Here is a 26586-nt window from a genome sequence, read left to right as displayed (position 1 = left end):
AAAAATACCAGACTCTAAGAATTAGTGACACTATTACCCAGCTATGTTAGTCTATTCTGCTGTCATTTTCAAACAGAAATCAAATTCATTTCCACAGAATGGTAAGAACATAATTTGAACCGAGGAAAGTTCACACGGTATTACCCCTAACGTGAGAGAAGTACCTGTTTTCCTTTAGCTCCAGACCCACTGCTGCAGAATCTATCTTGTATCTTGGCTTCTCTAGTCCAGATCTCTGCTCAGTGCTCTGGGTAATATCCTCTAGGTGCTGCAGGGAAAGAAAGCTTTGTCACTGGGGCCTGGTTCTCCTCCTTCATCATAGCAAAAATGTCAAATACTACAGCATGTGCTCAGACTTCTCTGTTAAATATGCAAAATACTATGGCCCAAGTAACAATTCAAATTAAATGCTGTAATTATTTCTTTATTTCTATATGATTAAAGCATTTGCTGCAAGAGACAACTTGAAGTGTCAGGATATAATTCATTTCATTGTAAAGGTCCTTTTCAATGGTTATAGCTGCAAACACACTAAGATTCTCTGCTGTCAGCACTGAGACATCAACACTACTATCAGCCACAGAGGTTACTAAGTATCTATTTTAGTTACTTCCAAACTCATTACAAAGGCAGAATCTGTTATCCAGGATCATGATACAGTTGGCCCTGACACAAGCAGGGCTGAAAGATGGAGCTGTGTGGGTTTGAGAACAGCTGCTGCAGCATCTCTTTACACTGTTGTAGTTGGTCTCAGGTTAACACCTCTCCTCTGATCTCACCTGAGACAACTGCTGATGTTTCTTTTGCATCTGCTTGAAGTCATGGCTTTGGTTGATTGCCACTGCTAATTAACTCTGTACTTTATGCCAAACAGAACACAAAGGGTAAAAGACTAATCCACAACCTGTTGATGTTTCACCAAAACACAACTTTCTTCTGATACTTAACAAAGTAAATAGCACTTGATTTGAAGACAATTGTTTCATATATTTAGATTCCTAGCAAGAACTTATCAATATGAATATTCTGTATTTCTCAAAATCACACCTTCATGTTTAGTTCTAGAAGTCTGAACAAAAAACCCCCAAACTTTAATATTATTTAATAAAGACACCTCAGGTGAAAATGACACTAGCTACGTAAGTACATAAATATTCAGATGATCAACCCAATAGAACTTTCAGATCTCTCTCATAGAGCCAAAAATCCCAAAACCGAACAAACAAAAAACTAAATTTTTCTTGAATTTCATAGGAACGAGTGCTAAACATTCCTGGAAACTGTGCAATATTAAGATCCTGTGTCAGATTTTACACTGGTGTTATCTGCCCATTATTTAGCAGCCGTTGTTCTGGTTGAATTATTAGGGGGTTTCTCTATAGTGTTACATTGTTTGCACAGCATCTTTTAAAAACCCACTTTCAAAGATCTCAGTTTTTGAATGCATAAATTAATTACAACCACCTAAATTAACACATAACCAAGAAAGAAGGAAAACAGGCAGGTAATTCAGATGTAAAATAGATTATTTCATTAATATATCCCTTAATATACTAACCCCTGATTATTGCATTCTAATTGTAGTGGAGGGAAACCTGTACTTCAGATGAAGTGTCATTAATAAATAAATAAAACCCAGTAACCCTAGATTCCCACCTGTATCAATGTACAGTGACATCAACTTGATTCTGAAATTCAGCTCTTTTAGGCTTTTGTAAACCATCTTTCAGCCAGGATTAGCATCACTTTTGTTGTCAGCATTGAATTTCAAACACTAAAAGATCTCTTCAAAAGCAATCGTAACAACAATCTCACTTTTATTTGAGATTATATTCTAATATAATACTAGTTCTGGCTATTTTACAACTGCTGAATACACATAAAACTAGCTCAGCACTCTGTGCCATGGCAGAGTGCATGAGGTAACCAGATGTCATTCTTTGGTGCTTATATTTCAATGCCCAAATTAGTTGCAGACATATTTTGAACTTGGGCATTACATGCTTGCCTTGATCTTGTCTTTTCCTTCGTTTCAATTCCCTTGTTGTCATTAGCTGTCAATAACCAGTGTTGTATGGCAAGTCAAACACTTAAACAAAGACAGCAGTTCCACGAGTACCATGTAGGAGCCAGCAGAAACAAAGGAATTCTACAAAGGAACTTCTATGGCACTGTCACAGAGGACTGAAAAAAACCCTTTTCTCTGGAAACATCTTGTTCAAACTCGTATCAACTTGAGATGATCATAAAGGAGAAAATACAACAGAGTGTAAAAAGGTACCTAAGAGAATGAAAGTTATTTCAGGATGATGCTGGAGAAAGCTCAGAATGAACTTCATCCCCATGGCCTGACATCATAATACCATGGAAATCTCAGGCAGAAGGAACATGAATATATAGCACTGAATGAAGAAGATAAATGGAAAGAACACCGAAAGATCTGTGATCAGACCTTCAGCTTGTACAAATCAGCACTGTTTCGTTTGCTTTAATCACACAATACTAATTCACAACAGGTTTACAGTAAAGTGTTCTTCCAGGTCCCTATAACCAGCTTTCCTACTGGAAGCAATAGAAGGAGCATTTGCTTGTTCCTGGACAGCTGGTGTTTGGGACCAAAGGGAAGTTTGAATATTTGTGATTCATGACATGCTCCTTCACATACAAAATAGGTAGCAAGAAAGATAAAAGTACCATTAAATTTTATATCTGCTTTTTGTGTTATCTTGCATTTCTCTATCCAAATTCAAGTAGTCCTATGGAACATTTCCTATCACTGACACTTTTCTCACTGTTATTAAGCCAAGCAGGAGTAAATTCACTGTAGTCCATTAACTTACATCAAGGCTTAGATATATTAATTACTCTGCTCCACAGTATAATTTGTAACCATTGCTACAATAAAAAATTACCTCTTTCACATACCATGCTATTTCCATTTGTTTAAAAATAAAACAATGTTCATGGATCAAGAAAAAATCAGTTTAGATATCTTAATTGACTACTACACAATAAATACTAACCAAAATACATGTGAGTTTTATTCGTCTCCATCCTAGAATTTTGCCCATATAAACCCCCTTAAAAATGGAAACAGATTTTTGTCTGAGAAGTAAAACTTCTCATCTGCTGTTAAGAATTTTCTTAAGGTTTTTTGTTCCCAAAGTAATACTCCTGAAATATATAATAAACTCTTATTTATTTATACCTATAATTAAAATTTAGTTCTTAGTGAAATAAATTATAAAATGTATATAAAGCTATTTCCACCCTAACAAAGTCTGATTCCTACCGCTTATGGAACTTGCTACATCTAGCAAGCCTATTATTGATTTCCTGTAATTCAAAATATTCAAAATGGATTATTAAGTAGGCCAACTGATTATACATAATCTTCCATGGAATACTGATGACAAGATCAGTTTATACAGCTTTACTTGGTTTTCATAATTTTCTGCCACTGAGGTCACTGGTTTCTCTTTCTGTAATTCAGAAAATGGTCAGGAAATACAAAATATGCTTACTGCAGAAAGATCATCCAAATTAGAAAATGCTTTCCTCTAGCCTAGTGACAAGTTATCTTTGTCAGGACGACACATTGCCACCTCTGATCTGTCATCTCCAACATCCTTCATGCATTCCAAAGGATCAGCAGACCCAGGGAAAACAAATTCATTTCACAAGGATTTGACTGCTGGAGTTGTCTTCCAAGGAGTGACTTTCAGGTGCAGAGGTTACCTGTTAGCAGACTTGGAGGCTGAAAGGCTGTTCTGAAGGCAGAGTTGTACGTAATTAAGCATTAGTGGAGTTATTAAAAAAAAACCTGTTCTTTTTGTCCATATTATCTTAAGATATAAATAGAAAGAAAAGTTTAATTAGTTAAGGAAGAAATTTGAGCCAGGTCTCAATTCAAACATTCGATCCATGGAGGTGTAACCTAAGTAGTGGTTATTGTCACCTTTTGAATCCTTTATAAGACAGAGTGGCAAGCCAGAGCCAACATTACTATTTTGCCTGGTATCTCCTCAGCTATTTTTCCTTTACCTAGCTGAGAAAACTCTAAAGGTGAGCAGCTAACTTGGGATTAATTAAATAAAATTACTGTGCAGAGCTGCACCAGCAGTAAGTACAACAGCCATTGTTCTAAGGTTTTTAGTTTAATTGCTGGAATTACATATGGATGGACTTTACATATATAAGTATCAGTTTTCTTTTTATTCTTCAGAGCTGTTGGGGAAGATAATAGAAGTAAACTTTCTTACTTTTCCTCTTCCAACTGCATGTATTGTTACTTGTATTGCCAGATTCTATGCATTCCAGTAAGACTATTTATTAGATTAACAGTTACACAGAGTTTAAAAATGTGCTGTATTTGTATAGTTAGCAGGTAAATGATAGAATATTGATCATCAACTCACAATATGGTTAATGTAATCCATCTCATTAATAAGTATTATTTCTGCACTGCTACTTTTAAGGAAGTAATGTGCTATACCTTGTAATTTGTTAAGGAATAGCAGAGATGTTGCTTTGATCAATGAGATTCTTCTGCTTTTGTTGACCTTATAGTAATCTTCAAAACACAGAAAAGTCCAATTTGTTGTAAGATGTGCTTGCATTTCAAAACTCTGTTTGCAATATTCTATTTTGCACAGGTTTAAAATGAGCCTTACAGACATTCTAAGCCCTTCTGACATCGCTGCTGCTCTGCGGGACTGCCAAGGTGAGAAAACAACTAAAACTCTCCAAATCTCTTATTTTGTGTAACCTATGCCAAGTTTAACTCAGTCCCAAAGGGACACTGGACAAGTGCATACTTTTTAAACAGATTTCTGTAATCTCTTTACTCAGCGGTCACAGTTTGTTTGTTCATAACTGGTTTATATTGTCAATTTGGAGCTTATCCCCACATGATTTTGTTGGATGTTTAGGAGGGTATGGGGCAGTATTGTAAATTCATTCATTCCTTGACAGGCTTCACCTACTGATTATGTTTAGAACAATTAAATGTAACAAAGTATTATCCTCAGACCGTTTAGGAACACTGAACGCAGTGGTCTGGGGTTAATTTCTCTATTAATTTATTTTCAGCTCCAGATTCCTTTAGTCCCAAAAAATTCTTTCAGATCAGTGGGATGTCTAAAAAGAGTAGCAGCCAGCTCAAGGAGATCTTCCGGATTCTCGACAATGATCAAAGTGGCTTTATTGAGGAAGATGAACTCAAGTAAGGATTTTGTTAACTACTTGAAGAATATCAAAAAAATAAGCACATTTTTTCATTCCAGAACTTTCAGTAAATGTGATCACAGTTTATGCTAAATGTTGATAAAACCTGTAGCAGATTGTGAAAGATATATTTAAATAGATCGTCCTTACAGAGAAAAGCAAATTAGTAATACCTGCCTTTTATGATCAGTATGGAAAAAAAGAGCACCCTGGGGCTGGATTTTCGTTGTGGACAGAATCAATCAATCACTTATAAAGCGGAAATACATACAAATAAGATTTAGCTTGTGAAACAAAGCAGTGTTTTAAGGACTTGGCTTTTGTGGTAAATTATTTAGAGATACTTATCTCTAGTTTATAGAGATAACTAAACAGTTTACCACAATATGTTCTCGTTTATATCTAGTTTGATTATACAACAACCGTAAAGAGTACTATGGTGTGAAAATCTAAATCCAAGTTGTTTCCTCCCAAGGTATTTCCTTCAGAGGTTTGAGTGTGGAGCCAGAGTGTTAACCTCCTCAGAAACCAAGACCTTCTTGGCAGCTGCAGATCATGATGGGGATGGTAAAATCGGGGCTGAAGGTATTGACAATTTAAGTACAGAATGAGGCACCTCAGGGTGTTTGTAGCAATGTGGGATTCTCTGTTGTATTGATGGTACATTAATGTATCCCCAATGATTTTACTGAAACCCTTCAGTAGCAACCTGTTTAAGGCTGGAAATTGTCCCTGATCTTACAGGTTCATCTCTGCAACTCTTTTTGCATGAGCAAGTAAAAAACCCTAAGGAACTTTCCTGTTGCCACTCACTCCTGTATTTCAAGTTGTTCTGAAAGGAACTGCCGCTTATTTCTCCTCCCACTTACTCTAATGTAAGGCAGCACTGGCCTCAGCTGGAATATACAAATGTAAAATCGAGGACAAAAGAACCAGCTGTACACAGGACAACAAACAGCTCATACATCAGCTTGTTTCCAGCAGCTACAGCCCGACAGAAATTCCACTGGGCACTGAAACCTTTCTCAATATGCAGCATGCAGTTCTGTGCTTGTTTTGCATGGTAACAGAATGATCAAGAGTCACTACCCCAGTATGAGCTCCCACAACAGGATCTGTGCAGGGATGGCTGCTTTTTACCTTTAGGGGCAGGTTAAGGACCAGGTAGGAAGGGGCAGCTGTTTTAGGAAGCACATACTGCACTCACCACGTGGAAACACTGGTGTGATTTAATGGCTTCACGGTGCAGAAACCTCCTGATCTCCTAATTCCATATTTCTGTGCCCTGTTTTGGAGACAAAGCACACACACAAAAGGCCTGCAGCTACTGGCAACTCACCCCATGAGAGCAGTGAGCTGCCCAGACGAGCATGAAAGGGGCTTAGGGAATAGCATGCAGGGAATGTGCTGGCGTGCAGATTCCCCAGCTCGCTGCACTAGCAGGACAGAACTCCTCTGTTTCTTTCTTTGGAAGGAATTAAATCCAGTTCCTTAGGAACTGTGCCAGAATAAACACACATGATTTATGAAGCAATCTGTATATTAATACAGTCACTCGGGGATGGGACTGATCAGATACTCTAATTCATGGAAGCCAAACAATTTAAAGATCTTTAAAATAACAGGATCTTATTGCACAACTCAGCACCCCAGGATCATACCACATGGAACTGCACAGTGTTTTTAGCTTTAGACTGTGCTCTAAATCAACACTTCTCAATGTCTGAAGCATTACAAACAGTTAATAAAACACATGGACTCACTTTCATTTTTTTTTACTTGAGCTCTTAACTACTTCTTACTTCAATGCCATCTAAACCATTCCATTATTTTTGCCTAAGATCAGTATTATGCAGAGAGAAGGCCAAAAACTACCCTGAATATTTAATTATTCCCTGTAAGTCAGCAAAACACACTGCCTTTCCACGTGTTGTTTAGAAGAGGTTTAGATAAGGTTAGATGTTTAGGTGATGCCTCTCATCCACACGCTTCTTTGGTCATCTATCAGATGTTCATTCTGTTCATTCCTGTTCTAAATCTCTTGAAAAGCCACTAATCCTTTACTACTAATCCTTTCACGTTAATATTTCTTTCATGTAAATATTCTCTTATCTTTCACAGAATTCCAGGAAATGGTGCAGGCTTAGAGGTTCGAAAGGACTGAACAAGACAGAACTGGGATGAATCTGCACAAGACACTCCCAAACCTTGAAAATCAGGAGTCCCTTATTTATCTTGACAGTGTCTGTTACTTTTTCACTGCCTTAGCTACATAATGAAACACTGATTACTGATTTTTTCATTGTGTGGACTATTTACCATGTTTTAACCTCTACTTTAGCAGACACTACACTTAAAATATCCAATAAAAATTAATCATATACTGTAGCCTGTGTCTTTTTTTTTTGACTCCTATATTGAAACATGAGAATTCTTAAACTAAAAGCTTTAATCCATCCAAGATCTTGAACTTATCAGATCTTCATATATGGAACATGTTTTTAAATTAGTGAGGGTTCTGCTTACAATAGCCCTTCTGGATTAAGCTTAGGTTCACAGAACACTCAGATCTTCATCAAAGATTTAGGAGCTCAGTTGTGAGACAGGTGAGGGTAAAATCTCTCACTGAATTCCAAGTGAAAAGCAGTCATATATTTTTGCTTAAGAAGGGATTCTGCAGGAGGCTGCTGCAGTTTTAAACCACGCTTTTACATCAGTCAATTAATAGATGAGGAAAGAAAAAACCACATGCTTTCCTGCAGAGAGAATTTAAAGGAAAGCCTAGGAGGACTTGAAGTTTCAGATAATTGTGAGGTTTTAAGAAGCAGAGGAGAAGCAAGATATCTTCTTGGTGGTATTTTCTTGTTTTCTCAATAGGGAGGACTGGAAGTGTGCAGGAAGAATTTGTGCAAAGGCATGTTGAGAAAGCTCCAACTCTCCCTGGTGGGCTGGACAGATGCATTAAAAATGTCCCTCATAAATGCATCCATCTCTAGGAATGCTGAAGAAATCTCTTTTTATGAGCAAACATTTCATTGATTCGTTAGAAAAGGAGACATTCAGATGCTCTGATGGAACATTTATACCTTCACTTGCTTTCTAAACATTAGCATGTTGCAGGTAACACACATGCAGCTTGCAGAGGCACCACAACACAACAGAAGCCTTTGAGCAAAGTGAACAGTTCAGTCACTGCAGTTTCAGGGCATTTCTTCCTTTGCTGCAAACGACTACATTCAAAATAAACTGCATTTCTTCCTTATCAAAAGTCTCTATGAATACTGGTAATTGTGCACAAACCCCCCAAACCCAGAATGGAGCTGTTTATGAGATAACTAGCTGTTCCTGGGCAAGAGACTGAATCTAAATGGACTTGTGAACAGGACCGTGTATCTTCCAGAGCACCAGAGTCACAGAGTCCATCCAGTTAATGCTTTCTTCCATGAGCTGAGCCTGTGCTCTCTCCCAGCCTGCGTGTTGCAAACCTAACAAAAATTTCTGTTGGTTAAAACATCATCATCATCAAAGCAAAAGCAGTTCAATAAATTAAAATTCTCCTATTCTCATTGTGAAGAAAAGTTCATGCAGTGCTATCCTCCGAGACAGCTGAGACACTTTAACCCAAAACAAATTCCATAATGATTCCTCCCTGGTTCTTCCTCTGTGCTCTCTGCAGCTACCTACTCTTTTGGGAGCCAAGCAATGGCAAACCAGACAAGAAACGTCCATCGCCTTTAAAAAAAAATGTACATATTGAACCACAATTCTTAACACTTAACAATTGAAAACAGAATTTTTGTATCATTTTAAGATGTTTTCAAGCAGATTAATTTGACATACAAGTTGTTTATAAGCTGATAGACTCAATACATTTAATATGGTCATTATAATTTTTTTTATTGAACAAAAATAAGATAAATGATAAAAAATGAACATTGGATTCTGTTACACTACTTCTTAACATTATGAAATATGCTCTAGAATATAAATCTCTAGAGTATCAGTGACTTAAACAGAGCTGTTCAGATTTACACAAGCCGAGGAACTGACCCATGGCCATTCTCAGAACATTAGATGGATGTCACAGGGCAGTCACAAGAAATAAAGTGTGTTCCTGGCAAGGAAATCACTCTGATGACAGAAGGGTCTTGGAGTAGTTCACATGTAAGTAACAAACAAACTGCTCTCCATTTCACTGATAATTAAGTGTTCTGACCTTGACTAATCATGTTACATCAGGCAGGCAAATGCCTGTAAAATAAAGAATTTTCCAGGTGCTGCTGCACTCTGAACTCGAGTTCCTTCCAATGTCTCAGCCTTTGCACTGTGGACCTCGACAAAGAAACCCAGGGGCAAAGAATGAATTCTGCTATTCTCCACTGAGAGGCAACAGGATGCTAGAGAAGGTCACCAAACAGAAAAATACACTTGCACTACTCAAGATATTCTGAGATCTCTCAAATAGCCGAAGTATTGCAGTTAAGGAATCTTTCCATGCTTTCCATCAGGAAAAAAGTACCTTAAAAACCCCAGTACTGCAGCACCTACCCCAGCAGATTCAAGTAAGGGAAAACTTGTTGACTTGTAAGAAGAAATATTTAAAATTAAAACATCTTATCACTTCCCTGGGATCCTTGAAATATTAAATCATACTTTGAATGCTCTTGTAAAACATGTGATAGTGATAACTCAATCTGAATTTATTCACTGACAAAGATATTTGTCTGCTACCTAGCCTACAATAAAACACCACTGGTAAATCTCCTGGAGACATTGTATGTAGGATTCCCACTGCTTCAGGCAGGCCCCTGCAATTGGGAAAGCTCCTGGGCAGGGTTTTATTGACTGACAAGGAAGGAAAAACTAAGTATACTGACCATGTTTAACCCCCATTAAACATATTGATATGGGTGCTGACTCTAAGTATATATTTAATGAATAGGATGGAAATAATAAGTAATCTACTGCATTCAGCACAATTTGACATGAAAGGCAGCAGTCAGAAATCAGCCATCACTGGCAATTGTGTTTACAGATTGCAATAGGAGTTGCAGCTGGTTATCAGAATTGCCAATTGTACATTGCATACAATTATTCACTAGACACAACTATGAAAAACCTACATTTTTAGCAAACACCAGAATACTTATGAGTCCCTTAAAATACAGGTCTCAAGAGTGCTATTCCATGTTCACATAACGTACCCTGTAAAACCTTGTGCCAGTCTACTCTGTGAACAGTTAAAATAAGGATATAAAAAAACCCAGAGCTTTATTCAGCCTCTAAGCAGTCAAATGCCATTCCTTGAATGTGTCAAACTGTGACATAATTCTTAATGTAATTCTCACTTTTTGCTGTGCTCAGATTGGAAATAATTAACATATTAATTTAATCCATCTTCAGAGCTGAAATTCTTTTAACTGCCTAGCCCCTTCCTCATCTCTCTTCACAGCTTTTCTTCAGATGCAAGCTAGTAATATTAAACAAAAACATTTCAATATCTCAAGTTTTGCATGAAAGCAGTTTTTCAATTGCTACTCATTAACTTTGTAAGCTTAATCATAGCCCAAGCTAGTGTGAAGTTACTGCCTTCCTTTATGAAATCTCTGGTCCTGCAAAGGAAATGCATCCATTATTAAACCATTACTCACCACGACACCCCCAGTGCTGCTCACATTCCCTGACATCACACTCAGAAGGAGCCTGGGGGATGTGCAGGCTGTCTCACAGAGCCAGCTGCAGCTGCACTGTTGTGTTTTCCCACACAGCTCCACAGGCCTGCTGCACTGTTAACAAAGCATGCAGACCCGGGATACACAGGCATTGTCCTTTTTGCTGGATCACAGCATTATTTTGTAATTTATTGGCTAAACGAATCCCAGACTGCTGAGTCCACACATTTGTTAACACATTTAGACTGCATACTGTCAATGGAACAGCTATTTGAGCTGTCAGCTGTATTTATTTAAAGCTGTCAGCTCTAACACCCAGAGTGATTTATAGTACACCTTTTTGTGAAGTCTGCTACTACACAGCTGATGGAAGTGCTCAAAATAGTATCCAGAAATAGGTTCAACAAACCAAAACATATGTCTACACAATGCTATTTCTTACTTCTATGTATTTTTAAAAACAAATTGGAAAGCACTCATAAAGTTGTTAATTGGTTGTCCCTGGATGCAGGGGTTGTCCTGCAAATTCCCAATGTACTTATGCAGCAGTTTAATTTTACATAATCATGGGCTGGGAATCACATTTCAAACTCGGGGTGATCTGATGCCACTTTGCAAATGTCAAGGTGTGGTGTTACTGCACATACAATTAAGAAGATGGGATGAAATTGGAACCACAATCGAAGTTTCTTCATGCCCTGATAATGTGTACATTAGAAATGTAATAATTTAATTGAATCTGTTATCACTCTCATTGCAGATTCTCACAAATACTTGCACCAAAAGCAAAGTCAAGTTGCAGATGAGGTTACACAGAGCAGAATTATATGTTAGCAATCACCACACATACATTAATTCCCTTCCTAAGGAAAGCTGGACATGGAAACACCTTCCTCAGGAATCCCCCTTCACAGTGAGTACCCTGTGTCCCACTCTGTGTATCTCCACAATATATCCCTTGCACCAGAGTTTGTACTGCAGCAGTGAACAGGCACCCCAGTCACAGCCCAGATCTCCATATTGCAAGATCCTGAACAAACACACATCTAAACATTTCAACCAGCACAAGCAAAAATCTACAGTCACTGCTGGTTTTTAACTTCTTCTGGTAAGAAATTATTTGACTGTCAATACTACCAATATTAAGATTTTCCTTGTTTTGCTTTGAGTATTATAAGCAAGTTAACTTCCCCTCTGGCCCAAGAGCACAAGCAAGGAGGGGAATTTGCCTCCTTTTGTTTGATATATTCAATCCTGACTGGATGTTCCTAGAAACTGTCTCAAGTGTGCTGCACCCTTCAAATGGACAGACCACAATGAATGGGCCGTTCTGCACACACTGCTGAATTTTACTCAGAGCTGTAGGGTAGGAAACAAGAATTACTCTGTGTGGATATCTCATCCTGACACATTTGGCCTTGATCCTCCCTCAGAACCTGCTCAGGGAAACACTGGGGAGCCCAGCACAGCAAGGCCTTCCCTCATCCTGCCTTGCTGGCAAGGAAAAGGAGTCACCTTCTGCTGAGACCTCTCTGAAAACACCATGAAACGATAATGCAGATTCTCTCTGCAGCTTTGGAAACATTTCCTACAGCTGTCCAAGACCTGGCTGGACTATCTGGAAATGCTCTGTGTGTGGTGTGCCTCAGCCTGTCATGTCACTCCTGCCTGTCCAGGAGGAGCTGCTCACTCGAGTGGTTTGGGTTAAACGCCACCTGTGCTGGCAGGAAAGGTGACACCCAGCGTGGAGGTGATCTCTGCACCCACGGCAAGGAGCCTGCACACACCCACATGAACTCACATCTCCAAACTCCAAGCTGAGCCATGGCACAAAGAAGCAGGGATGGGATGGAGCTGACTCCAGCAGCCCAGGGGGAAGCAGTGGTCATCCCTCTCTGGCTTACACCTCTCATGTTTTGAGTGCACATATTAAATATTAAATTGCTGCAGTGTTAGAGCATCTCTATTCCACACAGTGCTCCTACTGCACTGGGCTGGATTCTCAAGGAATACACCAGCTGCTGAGGCTGGGAAGGACTACACAAATGATGCTACTGGTGATGAAAGTAAATATAAACTAAGAGTGATGATAGGAACTGAAATAATAACAAAAGGAAAAAAGTTAAAAACTCAAGAAATACTGTGTTTTTTCAGATTCAGTTTGGCACAGCTTTAAGAGAGTTTACCAGTACAGTCTTCTAAATAATTTGGTGGAATAAGATATTCAGTTATAACTTCTATACGCTACCCAGCTGTTTATTTAAACAATTATGTAACCTTAGTTTATTCAAATTCCTAAACTTCACACTCCTATGGAGAAGAAAATTATATATCTCATCATGTAGCCATTTTTACTTCTGGTTTAGCTCACACTGAATTTTATTATAAGGGCAATCGAAAAGTAATAGAAAAGCTTATTTTATTAGTTAAATGCCACTGTCTTAAATGTGCCAGACAGAAAATGGAAAAAGAATTGGAATAGGCTTATCTATTTATGGTGAAAGGATTACCTACATAAGTGATGCTGCATGCCAGTTCCTTCAATTTACTCAAACTTGATTTCATCTTTCAAATCTCGGGTTCTACCTGTAAAAATGAAGCGTTTCTTTTTACAGCTGCCAGGAAGCTCCGAACGAGCCTGGGGTGAGTGAACCGCTCGTGGTTTTGCGTTTCTAACAGGGATGCGATGGCCGGGGCACGGCGGTACCCCCGGGCCCACCGGCCGGAGCTCCCCGCCCGCGAGCGGCTGCGGGCAGGACCCGGCAGGAATCGCGGTCCTGACCTGGCACGGCCCCGGCTGAGGGAAAAATGGGCACAGGCTCCAGCTGAGGGAAAAATGGGCACAGGCTCCGGCCGAGGGAACGCCGGGCACAGGCTCCGGCTGAGGGAAAAATGGGCACAGTCTCCAGCTGAGGGAAAAATGGGCACAGGCTCCGGTTGAGGGAACGCCGGGCACAGGCTCCGGCCGAGGGAACACCGGGCACAGTCCCTGGCTGAGGGAACACCGGGCACAGTCCCTGGCTGAGGGGACGCCGGGCAGAGGCTCCGGCTGGGGGAACGCCAAGCATGGTCCCGGCTGAGGGAACGCCGGGCACAGGCTCCGGTTGAGGGAACTTCGGGCACAGGCTCCGGCTGAGGGAACGCCGGGCACAGGCTCGGGCCGAGGGAACGCCGGGCACAGGCTCCGGTTGAGGGAACGCCGGGCACAGTCCCTGGCTGAGGGCACGCCGGGCACAGTCCCTGCCTGAGGGCACGCCGGGCACAGTCCCTGCCTGAGGGAACGCCGGGCACAGTCCCTGGCTGAGGGCACGCCGGGCACAGTCCCTGGCTGAGGGCACGCCGGGCACAGTCCCTGCCTGAGGGAACGCCGGGCACAGTCCCTGGCTGAGGGGACGCCGGGCACAGTCCCTGGCTGAGGGCACGCCGGGCACAGGCTCCCCCTCCCGCCGTTCCCGCGCCCGCCGCTGGGGGCGCTGCGGGCGCCCGGGCCGGGAGCGCTTCCCGGCCGCTGCTGCGCTTCCGGGGCGCGGAGGCGGAACCGCGGCCGGGCCGGGGCCGCTGGAAACGCGGCGGGGCCGGTGCCGGTGCCGCGGCGGCCTCGGGCCGATCCCCGATGGTGTCTGGCGGCTGCCGGCCCCAGGCTCAGGATGGCGGCGGCGGGCGCGGCCGGCCAGGAGAAGCAGCTCGCTCCGACCCTCCTCAGTTTCTTCATATACAACCCGAAGCTGGGGCCCAAAGAGGGAGAGGTACCGGGGGTTGTCGCGCCCGGGGATGCGGGGAAGGAGACGCGGTTCCTCCGTGGCCGAGGCCGGCCCGCAGCGTGTGCGGCTCGGCGCTGTCCCTGCGGAGCGGCCCCGCACAAAGGCGGTGGCAGCTGCGGCTCTCCCGGCCCGCCGCATCCCCAGCTGGCATTTGGGTACCCGCGGGGCCGGGGGCGACTGCCGCCCCCACTGGGGTCTGTCACTGCTCACACGAAAAGAAACACTATCCGAGATGGTGTCAGCAGCGGGGCGTGTGGTGTAGATGGGGAGCTGGGCAGCCAGCAACTGTTTTACTGATGCTCTAACTTTGTCTTAAAATAACTTTCTCGACGTGGATACAATATGGTAGAAAGGTTACTGTTTAGCTTTGTTACAGTCAAGCTACTGCTAGTGTTTATTCGCCGTTGTGTCTCTTCGTAAGAAAAGTCAAGAAGCTCTGGTCACTAGCTTTAGGTAGCAGCGTGTTGTGTGGTTCATGCTCAGCTTTAATAGCTTTTGAACAGAGCAGTGTACTCACATATTTAGCGGCGACAGGATGAGGAGGTGGGTGACCCCAGGGCGGGGGAAGCTGTTGTTCTGCTGGTGCTGTTCGGAGGGACCCTCAGCGAGCTGGGGACTGAGCAGAAACCTCGGCAAAGCCCCGTGTGAGGGGTGGAATAATCCGGCTCACCCCGGCGGGTCGGGGGGACTGGTTGGGAGCAGCTCTGCAAAACAGGACCAGGGAGTCTGTGAACAACAGGTCCTACGTGAATCAGCAGCGAGCGCTTGTGGCTGCGGGAGGGAGGGAGGGCGGCTCAGCAGGTCCAGCCAAGCCAATGCTTCCCCTCTGCCCAGCGCATGTGAGGTGGTGGCAGGTGCTGTGTTCCTCCAGGGATCTCCAGAGTAGGAAAAATACTGGCAAACTGAAATAGCCTAGTGGAGAACCCCTGAGTCAGTCAGGGGGTGCAGTCCGTGGCGTACCAGAGGAGCTGCATTTTTGCAGCCTGGAGGAGAGACGATGTGGAAAAGGGGCAGAGGGCAGTCTCACCTGCCTGGAGGATGGTGGTGGATGATGCAGTCAGGTTCTTGAAGTGAAAGAATGAGGAGGGATGAAGGGCAATTCTGATGAGATAGAAAAAAAAATAATTCTTCACGGTGAAGTGATCTAACATCAGAGCAGGGCTGGAAGGTTGTGGGATTCCCATCTGTGGAGGTATTGAACACATGACTGGACAAGGCCTGGAGCAATCTGAGCTGCTTTTGAAGCTTGCCATGCTTTGAGCTGGCTTTGAAGCTCGCCTTGCTTCGAACAGGCTGAGGAGTGACTGTGATTTCAATAGCCTTCAATTTACAAACTACTTTGATATATCATGGGATGATTGACTGCTTAAGTGTGCTTAATATGCCTTTCATCTGTTATTACAGAAGCCCATTTTGATACAAAATAAAATTCTGACTAGGTTATTAAGGGATTAAAAAACAAGCAAACCATGAACTCAGTATTTGTTTGTTTTGTTAAAATGCATTTGTTTGGATTCTTTTTTCAAATTTTAGGAAGAAAAGAAGATTCTCTTCTATCACCCCAATGAAGTAGAAAAGAATGAAAAAATTAGAAATGTGGGGCTATGTGAAGCTATAGTGCAGTTCACGAGGTAGGAAGTCTGCATGGGTAACTGTTTTCGTACAAGCACTGTATTTTAAATATCTCAGTTATATGTCTTCTTGTTGTGAGTATGTATAAATATCTATATCTACATATATGTTTTCTTTCCAGGACATTTAGCCCAACAAAACCTGCAAAATCATTACATACACAGAAGAATAGACAGTTTTTCCATGAACCTGAAGAAAACTTCTGGATGGTCATGGTACTTATGCACGTGATATGCATATTCCTAAAACACCATCCTGCAGTGTTCTCAATGCATTCTGCATTGTCTAATACCAGCCTGTTCCACTTCCTAGGTTGTACGGAATCCCATAATAGAAAAACACAAAGATGGAAAGCCAGTCTATGAATACCAGGAAGAAGAATTGCTGGTAATAATAAACTTTCCTTTTTTTTTTTTTTTTTTAAATGAGTTATGTTGTACTTTTAAGAGTACTTCCAGAAATATCTTAGTTTAATTCTTCTTGAACTGCTGTTAAATTGGTTTTGTATATATCTATACCTATCTCCATAAATGGAGAAAGGGCAAAGTACTTTTCAGAAAAATTTAAAGAAGAGCACAAGATAGAGAATTATCCAAAGAACAGTTCAAGATCATTCAATGAACACTGGTGAAATATACAGCTGTGAGACTTTTAGCTTGGAGTAGGTGAATATTTCTTAGAATCTGTTTGTTTAATTAAGTTCTTGAATCTCTATATTTTTATTAGGTGCCAGTATACATGTTACTACTTTCTTAAGACTGATAGTAATATTTACTAATAATCTGGAAAACTAAAAAAGCTCATAACTATGACGGGATTTCTTGTCCAAGCTGCAGTATCGTTAGGTCTGTTCAATTGCATACAGGAAGATTATTTGGCAGCATGGAATTATAATTAAAAAGCTGGTTGGTTATCCTGCCTCTCTTCATTACAGTGTGCATTACTTTTGTTCCTCTTTGTGTCCTAAGAAAAGGGTTGGAGTCATGGGGACTCTATTTTGCCAGATAAAATAGCCTTTTTTTGCTCTGGGCTAAGATCTCAGCCCCATAAACCCTGTGGTAGTGTCCCACATTCTTCAGCCTTTGGTTTGGATGAGGAGAGAGCTGTCAGAAAGGTTCCACTGCCTCAGGGAAGGGCCCTGTTTGTAACTGGAATCCTTGGCATGAGTTCTTAAGGTGCTTTTGGTACTAAATGTGAGGGGGGAAGGGACTCCCTCTGTAGAAATCTTACTTTGTACGTATAGAGACATTTATAGATGCTGACTGAGAATGCCATTTAACTTTTCAGAGATTGATTTCTCTGATTTGTGTCTTTGCAAGCTCTTTAAAAACATGTTCTGTGTAGCTCAGCCAAAACACTTGTCATTCTGCCTCTGCTCCTACTGATGTGCTGCTCTCTTTCCTGCAGGACAAGGTTTATAGTTCAGTCCTCCAGCAGTGCTACAGCATGTACAAGGTAGGGTTAACTCTGGAGGCTCAAGGCCTTTTACAAAACCAGAGCATGAGATACTTCAGTGACACATAAATACTTGCTTCTACGGTCATATAAACCTGGACTCTGCAAATCTAAGTGTTTTTTCAATAAAGAAGGGATACATTTGGATTTTTGTGTGTTGATGAATGGGAGCTGTGTTGTAATCTAAATTCATAGCCAAGTTACAAGAAATTACTGTAAATGATTGCCCAACTGACTTTTTTCCCTTCAAACTGTTAGCTTTTCAATGGCACGTTCCTGAAAGCCATGGAAGATGGGGGTGTGAAAGTGCTGAAGGAGAGACTAGAGAAGTTCTTCCATCGGGTAAGATCTAACTTTTCAGGCATATAGATAAATGCACTGGAAATAAAACACAAAAAAAAAGAAAAAGTGTCAGCAATGTGACTCTAAAACACAGGCTGTGGAAAAGATGTAGAGTCAACACAAAGTGTGTGGTTACGCATTTTGTTAAATACTTCCTGCTTTTTCTGACAGAGTAGGTTCTTTAAATGGAGTTGAACCACAAGTGTGGTTATGGCTTGATGGAACATCTTAACTGTTGGATCTTTTTTCTGATGGAATTGTGTTCCTTCTTTCAAAGTTCTGCTTTAATGTTTGAATTGGTTACAGTGATAACAGTTTGTACAGACCTGTTTGAGTGACTCTTGAAGATTCATTGAGGCTAGAAGGAATCTGGGGAGGTCATCCAGTTCAGCCTCCTACTCAAAGCAGAGGAACACTGAATTTGAACTATCCTGCCCAGTGCTTTGGGTGATTGAGACTTTAAAACCTCCAGGGGTGAAGATTCCACAACCAGCTTAGTCCTGTAGTACTGTGAAGTAGTGAACAGATGAATTTTTTTAACTTCTCCCCCCTATTCCACCCCCATGTGGAATTAGTAGCCAGTCCTGAGAAGGCTTCAGGAAATATTCCATGCATTATGGTCTTCAGAATGTCATTTCATAGCTGGTGTTTTAGTGAAAGGATGAAAAGCAAAACCTGTTTTTCACATAAAGTAACTGAGTAGTCTCATCTGGCAGAATTTTGAGTTCCTACATGAAAAGTTGGATCACACTTGAAAAGTGCCTGCCTGGCCCCATTTTTCTTGTTTGCAAGCAAGGAAACAGGACTGCTGTCAGCAGTTTGTGCTTTTGTGGTCTTGAGATCTCTGATAATGATGGAGTGTAGACACTGTGTAATGGTGTTTAAAATTCTGCTCTTTTAACAGACTTTTAGAATGGTTGTGACTGTAAACAGAAGTACGAGCTTTGCTTGTGGATTTGGGGAGGGTCTGCTTGTTTTTTGTAAGACTTGTGGTAGACTCCAGAATAAACACAAGGAGTACCATGAGGAGCTGATGTGTGCTACTGTCCAGACTAAACTAAAAGTATACCTTTGCAAAAAAGAAAGTAATATTTTTTTATTGCTAAAACAGAGAGACTTACAAGCTGTGACAGATCTGTCACGCTGTTGGTCTGTGTTACTTGTGAGTATTCGGTAATGTGGAGTGACTGTAGAGGGAGCCATTGGGTAAAGCATCTTCCACAGACCACAGTGCGTTTGAAATCTCTTGCTAAAGGTTACAGCCTATCAAGAAAGTGAATAATGGAAATTACTTATTCCATTGCACATTGAAAGCAACTGTTCCTATTTCTGCATCTGAATGTCAAATTTAATATCAGTAAGATAGGCTTTGCTTGCTTATACTCTCAAAAGATCTTGAACTTTACTGAAAAGCTGTTTTCATAATGATTAAATAAAAGCAAAGTGACACCTGGAATCACATTTATGCACTCACACGTGGAATCACAGAATGGTTTGAGTAAGAAGGTACCTTTAAAGGTCATTTAGGCCAACCCCCTGCTATGAACAGAGACATTTTCAACTAGATCAGATTACTCAGAGTTTTGTCCAATCTGGCTGTGAATGTTTCCAGGATGGGGCATTCACCACCTCTCTGAAGAAGCTGTGCCATTGTGTGAGCACCCTCATTGGAAAAATCTTCTTTGTCATATCTAACCTAAATTGAGCATCCTTCAGTCTGAAACCCTTGTCCTGTCACTACAAACCTTTATAAAAAGTCTGTCCCCACATGAAGGAGTGTGTCAGACAAGCAGCACTGGAAGGACTTTTTTTCTTTGATTTTTAGTCCAGATTGTTTGGGATTAGACTCAAATTTGTCATTTACATCTACACCTGAATTCTAAAAGCCAGCTGTTGTTGTTCTCTCAGTACTTGCAGACACTGCACTTACAGTCTTGTGATCTGCTGGATGTGTTTTGTGGAATCAGCTTCTTTCCACTGGATAAAATGACTTACTTGAAAATTCAGTCATTTATCAATAGAATGGAAGAAAGCCTGAACATAGTCAAGTACACTGCATTTCTCTACAATGACCAGCTTATCTGGTAGGTACTTCAGTAATTCCTTTGTGTATCTTCAATTTTTAATCCTATGAGTAAGTGTCATGATAGAGAAGCTTTTAAATTAGTGACATAGTTGGATGAAAATGAGAAAACATGGCTCAGGCTACCATACAGTAAGAAAGGCATTGGTCTGAGCTAGATAGAGAGGAAAATGTGTGATCTGAACTGCAGCACAAACATAATTTATTTCTTTTTTATGACAATGTTCTAGGAGTGGACTGGAGCAAGATGACATGAGAATTTTGTACAAATATCTCACAACATCTCTGTTTCCAAGGCACATGGAGCCTGAGGTAGTTGGGCTGGGGGTTTGGAGGGAGAAGGTGCTTGGGTGTTTTTGGGTTTTTCTTCCTGCTTATTTAGTACTAAAAGCCAAAATGCCAAAGAGAAATCTCTCTGCACTCTGCCTCTAAGGTGGTTTTTCCTGTATGTTCTTTTTCCCCTCAGTTAGCAGGAAGAGATTCTCCAATACGTGCTGAAATGCCAGGAAATCTCCAGCACTATGGAAGGTAGGTCTGGTTTTCCTGTCACCATCTACTGCTTCTTCGCCCAGGGCAAAACTTTTGGGAGGAGTGTGTGTGTGTTTTGAGTACATATTCCACACAGTTCATTCCAGGGGGTCACACAATTGTTGGTGCAATGTAAAACTTGACCCTTGGAAAAAAGAGAAAATGCTTCATTAACATCACTGCATATTTATTTTTCTTCCCATTGTTCTTGATGGACTGTGTGACAAATTTGGGAATTGTTCCAGTCATTTCTTTTCAGTCAAGCATTCCAGACAAAGGTGTAGATTTTATCTAGGAGTTTTCTATTTGTTCTTCCTCTGTACTCAGCACATCAGTGAGGAATTCTGTACTTAAGCAAATGGGCAACATTATTTTGCATATTGGTGGGTTTGGACATCATTAATCACAAGAACTCCTAATTGCAAGTTTGGAGAGCATCTGTTAAATTCAAGAAACTGAAATACAAGGATTCATCACATCTGACCTGTTGAATTATTTTCTAGGTTTCTTACTGGACCTTTAAATCTTAATGATCCAGAAACAAAATGCCGTTTCCCCAAAATATTTGTTAACACTGATGACACTTACGAAGAGCTTCACTTAATAGTTTATAAGGTATTACAGTTTCCTCTGCAATTCCTGCACAGAATTAGGAATCTCTATGCAATGAGGGTGACAATGATGTGAAGTACTTAGGAATTGTATAGAAAGGTGCATGAATAAGGTTAAAGCAAAGAGACAGAAAACTGGCATTTCTAGCAACCAGCTTTAAAGCCCGAATTCTCTTTTCCCCTCTCCTGTATCCTGTCCAAAACAAACAATTGTTTTTATTGAAACAAAATGCCAGCCTTCAGTTGCTTTAAGTAATTTCATGCCTAGCTTTATATGGGGTTAATCAGTAAAACAAAAAATATTTTGTTCTTACATTAAATGGGAGTTTCTTGCAGATATCTTTATATAAAGTGCATTTTTACCAAGTTTTATCTTTGTCCTACAACTTAAACTTTTAACTGGGCTGAATTTTAAAATCATAGCTAACCTGTGTTGTACAGCACTGCAAAAAGATTATCCTATTGAAGTTTTACCTTGAAAAAATATTTTTACACCTCTTCTCACCTGTTTGTGACCTCACTGAAGCACTGTCATTTATTTGAGTTAGTTAAAGTAATCTGTTGTAAATGGTTTTTTTCTTTTGTTTTGTTCCAGGCCATGAGTGCAGCTGTCTGTTTTATGATTGATGGTAAGTACCTATTAGCATCAATTATTTGCCAAGACTTTTATATGTAAAATACTTTGAAATGCAGCTTGTTTTACTCTTGAAAAATACTCACCTTAATTTGTTGAGTCTCTTTTTTATGGGTGCTTTTTTCAGTCTTTTATATTTGTTCAGTGGCACAAGAAACTCATTTTACACAATAAAATGACTAAATACTGCTTCAGCTAGCCACATTCAAAATCACCCATGAGGTTTTAATTATGGGAGAAATTTGTCCTTGGACTCTTGCTGATGTTTAAAGAAAACAACTACAGAAACTGCACCTTCAGCTGTGGGGAGAATCTCACCTCTCCCTTTTCTCTGCCTGACACAGCTTCAATCCCACCCACGCTGGAGTTCTGCAGAAAACTGGACAGCATTGTTGGGCCGCAGCTCACAGTGTTGGCATCAGACATATGTGAACAATACAACATCAACAAGAGAATATCAGGGTTTGTACCACACTTCTTTTCCTGCTGAATTCCCTCATTAGTTGGTGAAAAGTTAGGTTAAATGAACTGCTTAAATAATGGTAACATAAGCCCAAATTTTAAAAGCGTTAATGGTGTACTTAAAACAATGCTTGTCTACTTTTCTGCATCTTAAGTGTTTATAAAGTGCATGTTATTGCATATTTGGGTTTCCCCGAAGTAACAATAAATGCTGCTAATTTAGGAACAAATCTTTGTCTGGCTGAAATGGGAATTTTAGTGAGTAAGTTGTGTGGTTACAATGAAAGCTTTACAGTTGAGAACTTTTCCAGAATTACTGCTTCTTGAAATGTTGCCGTGTATAGTAGGTGAGGAAAAAAAGATCTTTTATTTTTCTGTTTTGCAGGACTAAGGTAATTACTTAAGGGGCAAAAAACAGTCAAAAGAAAAAGGATGCTAATGCTTTGGAAAATACACTTCACTTAGAACTGCAGCTGACTTGCAATAAAATTGCATTTAGTTTTTGATAGATTTATTAGTTGGGGAAGCAGAACAGTATTCCATATGGCAAAGATATGGGCAATAAAAGGAATTCAACCCAAGATAGGTGTGTGAGTGAACTCAGTCAGTGGTACCATCCCAAATCAGCAAAATCGCACAGGATAGAATAGGATGTGCTTGAAATTGTGCCAATCTACTAAATCATTAAACTTGGGGTTTTTAAATGTCATCTGGGACTGGCTTTGGCAGCTTTAACTCTTTAAAAGTTTAATGCCACGGTGTCCTGAAAACATGATCCAGTTCCTTGACACTAATGCATGACAGAGAGCAGGGGTATCTGGTTGTGTGCTGAGGTGAGTGGTGTCATCACAGTATCTCTGCTTGTAAATAATGCATTGCCTCAAGTACCAGTTGCTGCAGCCAGGTTTTGGTCAGTCTCAATTTGTTGTGACTTCTACAAAAAATTACAGCTCTAGGTTTATATATTAACTTCACAAAAGAGGAAATAGAGGCAGGAGTTTGAAAATAGTCTCTTGTTTGGCCCATTCAAATGACTGGGGGGAAATCTAATTGCCTGGATCAAGGAAGAGTTTGTTCTCTTGGTTGTAACAAATAACAAAGACATGAATAGAAGATGACTTATTGCTCAAATTAAAGACCAAGGATCCATTCAAATCAGCTTTGACTGGCATAGGGGAGAGCAGCAGGAACAAAATGAGGCAGAGAAAAAGCAGCTCATTAGCAAAATGCAAATGAATTACTACTGTGGAGTGGGACAAGGCCTTCAGACTGCTCTGTGTGTGTTTACTGGCAGCCTGAGTGGCAGAAGGGGAAAACACTGCCTGGTTCTGCAGGCTCAGTTGTCTTTTGGTTTTTTTAAAGTGTGTTAAAATGAATTTCAATCCCACAAGTCTCTTCAACATGAAGGTAAGTCCAGGCTAAATTAGCTTTGCATTGGCTCACTACCCAGTCTCTGTGCTTACAGAGCATGTTGGTATTCACAGATCACTTTTTTTTTTCTTTTTAAATCTTCCTAGGGCTGAGAAGGAACCCCAGTTTAAGTTTATATATTTCAATCACATGAACCTGGCAGAGAAAAGTACCATTCACATGAGGAAAACACCCAGTGTATCACTTGCATCTGTTCACCCTGACCTCATGAAGATTCTCGGTGACATCAACAGTGACTTTTCCAGGTAATGGTTTACTATTAAATAGTCTGTAACTCTTACTGGCAAGCAGGTTTATTTTTGCAAAGGAGTGGCGCTTTCCAGTCTTTTTGTTGATGGCTGGCTGTTTATGTTTGGTATTTTGTGTTGGTCTAGAAGTAGCCCATTTAAAAAAAACACTTCCAGTGTTCTTTTAAACAAAAATTAAAAGAGGACCAGGGCCTCTATAAAGAAAATATCTCATCTGTTGGAGGCTCAGAGTAGTCTCAGCAAATGGGATGGGAACACGAGAGTCTGTCTAAGCTGGGAAAGTGTAAAGGACAGGGACACCAGTTCTGCCTGTGTCACACCTGTCCAACACAGCTGGTGGCTTCTAGGGGTGAGAGAATGGAGGAAATGCAAACCTTGCACTCACTGCAGTCCTGCTGATGGAGAAGATAAGTGGCTTCTTGCCAGTGGGTATCTTGCTGCAAGGTGGGAGAGACCCTCTGTCACTGGAAGAGCTAAAAAAGAACATGACAATGCTGATTAACTCTAATTAGCAACAAGCTGTTTTCCCACTCTGCCTAACGTCAAAAGGTTTCCCTTATTCTATAAATTAAAAAAGTGTGTTTCATCATACTATGGAAGTCCTGGGCTAGTGACAGCTTGATAGAATATGTCCAATTGTTGAGCATAGTTTAGGTCTAGGTTTAACAGATCTGTGAAAGCTCAGGATCACCAACCCCTCTCCAGCTTTCAGTATTTGGTCAATGTGTGCAAATCATCATTCTGTGAAGTGTGTCCCAACCAGAATGGAGCAGAGGTGTTTTCTTCAGTCTGGCTAATTAAAAAGTGACTGATTGAGACGTTTGGATATGTCCTAAGCAGCCCTTATGAATCCTTTGACCTGCACTGAATGATGGCCAAGTCAGAACTTGTATTTTCTTTGATTCTGCACAACCACAATTTATTGTGAAGAGGAACTTGCTGCCACCTTCTTTACTTTTTAAAACTTCTTTCAGAGTTGATGAAGATGAGGAAATTATTGTGAAGGCAATGAGTGATTACTGGGTAGTTGGGAAAAAGTCTGACCAGCGAGAACTGTATGTTATTTTGAATCAAAAAAATGTAAATCTGATTGAAGTTAATGGTAAGGATTGTTTCTTATTACCTTTAAATACAGTTACTCCTAAAATGTGTGTCCCTAGAGAAGTAATCAAACCCATCTCATGAGAAATCTAGAGAGGGACTGATCTTTGATAGAGCAGGTGAGTTTGCCTAAGGTTTTAGTCTGCCTACTACCAGCTGTGAAAGGACAGCATAAATATTCAGCAGGCATTTTTAATTATTAATCTGTCATTCTTCCTCCTTCAAATAATAGAGGAGAGCATTGTGAGCTTAGTTTAGGAGTCATTTAAAAGGTGTATTACAGGTGAGAGATGAATATATTTACATCTGAGGTTTTATTTATCAGTGATCCAGGGTTAGTTACTCACACATTGTGGCCTGTCTGATCCTCAGCCATTGCTGTCTTGTTTTTAATGTGGTTTTGACAATGACTTACTAAGAGTGAGAATTAACATTAAGATGCAATAAGTTTTTATATTGCTATTTCTCTAAAAATCTATTTGAATCCTGCAGCAGTTCTTAGGCTCTCCATTTTAACAGCAGGCAATGTGCTCGCTTACACAATGGGGAAGAATTAATACTTTGGCAGGACCAAAGCTTAGCAACCTGCATTTTAAAAAAAGAGGAATGAGTTGTGAATCTTGGCAATCTTTCTGTAACTGTCTTTCAGCATCAAACCTACCATACAGAAACAGTAAATGGGTGTTCCTGTGCCTGATAAACTTAGGCAAATAACACAAAGCAAAAGATTGCAGGCTTGATTTACTGTAACAAAACATCCTAATTCCTCCTTTCTCTGAAAAAGGAGTTATAATATACTTCCCTTAACTATATGTTAAGCCAAGTGACAATCCCCAGGGTTTTTCTTGAGGAAGTTTCTGTAAAATAAAATACTGATGTATCTTTCTTTTTCTTTTTTTAACAGAAGAAGTGAAGAAACTTTGTGCAACACAGTTTAATAATATTTTCTTCTTAGATTGATCTGCAAAGGGCTGATTAATTGAAGATGTCAATGTCAGGCACTTGTTCAACATGAGACTTTATTAGTCATATTATTGACTGGAATAATGACAATAGTAAAGCAATACTTGCTTTGTAAGAATGAAAATTTCTACTAAAATCTGTAAACTCTGACCATAAAATTTTTAAATTTTAAAAATGTTTATGTGCAAACTAACTAAACACCAGTCTGAATTCATCTGTACCATTACATTCTGATATGTATGTGAATATTTTGCTGAAAAATAAAACTAATAATTGTTACACTTTAGAAGCATCTGTGTTTATTAGCATCATGTAACTTCCTGCTAGTTTACCCCAAACCCTGGTGTAAAATTCTGTTCCCTCTGAAACCAGCAATTCTTGTGCATACAGGTGAACCATTCTTACAGCTTTCTACAAGGGTGGGGTGTTAGGAGTTG

General features: G+C 40.4%; 2 protein-coding genes across 2 annotated transcripts; both read left to right on the top strand.

The window, feature by feature from the left end:
• Positions 1-4662: 4662 nt before the first annotated feature.
• On the top strand, positions 4663-7373 carry LOC134559563 (parvalbumin, thymic CPV3). Its single transcript, XM_063414435.1, has 4 exons — positions 4663-4723; positions 5092-5224; positions 5702-5811; positions 7348-7373. The coding sequence occupies exons 1-4, from the start codon at positions 4663-4665 to the stop codon at positions 7371-7373; spliced, it is 330 nt and encodes a 109-aa protein (XP_063270505.1).
• A 7017-nt stretch (positions 7374-14390) lies between these two features.
• Positions 14391-26438, top strand: CCZ1 (CCZ1 homolog, vacuolar protein trafficking and biogenesis associated). The gene is made up of 15 exons (XM_063414079.1): positions 14391-14644; positions 16193-16290; positions 16413-16506; positions 16604-16678; positions 17699-17746; positions 18005-18088; positions 19997-20172; positions 20402-20483; positions 20638-20699; positions 21203-21314; positions 21906-21939; positions 22289-22406; positions 23924-24082; positions 25060-25187; positions 26091-26438. The coding sequence occupies exons 1-15, from the start codon at positions 14546-14548 to the stop codon at positions 26144-26146; spliced, it is 1425 nt and encodes a 474-aa protein (XP_063270149.1). The 5' UTR covers positions 14391-14545; the 3' UTR covers positions 26147-26438.
• Positions 26439-26586: the final 148 nt, after the last annotated feature.

This window comes from Prinia subflava, chromosome 17, assembly GCF_021018805.1.
Source record: "Prinia subflava isolate CZ2003 ecotype Zambia chromosome 17, Cam_Psub_1.2, whole genome shotgun sequence".
Taxonomy (NCBI): domain Eukaryota; kingdom Metazoa; phylum Chordata; class Aves; order Passeriformes; family Cisticolidae; genus Prinia; species Prinia subflava.
This window is presented reverse-complemented; position numbering and strand designations above follow the sequence as displayed.

What these genes read in the sequence shown, in the direction of transcription:
- CCZ1 (XM_063414079.1), top strand. Translation starts at nt 14,546, where the DNA reads ATGGCGGCGGCGGGCGCGGCCGGCCAGGAGAAGCAGCTCGCTCCGACC. An exon ending in AATCTCCAGCACTATGGAAG is followed by an intron (nt 20,700 to 21,202) that starts GTAGGTCTGGTT and finishes ATTATTTTCTAG; the next exon opens with GTTTCTTACTGGACCTTTAA. An exon ending in ATCAACAAGAGAATATCAGG is followed by an intron (nt 22,407 to 23,923) that starts GTTTGTACCACA and finishes AAATCTTCCTAG; the next exon opens with GGCTGAGAAGGAACCCCAGT.
- LOC134559563 (XM_063414435.1), top strand. Translation starts at nt 4,663, where the DNA reads ATGAGCCTTACAGACATTCTAAGCCCTTCTGACATCGCTGCTGCTCTG. An exon ending in ATTGAGGAAGATGAACTCAA is followed by an intron (nt 5,225 to 5,701) that starts GTAAGGATTTTG and finishes TTTCCTCCCAAG; the next exon opens with GTATTTCCTTCAGAGGTTTG. An exon ending in TGGTAAAATCGGGGCTGAAG is followed by an intron (nt 5,812 to 7,347) that starts GTATTGACAATT and finishes TATCTTTCACAG; the next exon opens with AATTCCAGGAAATGGTGCAG.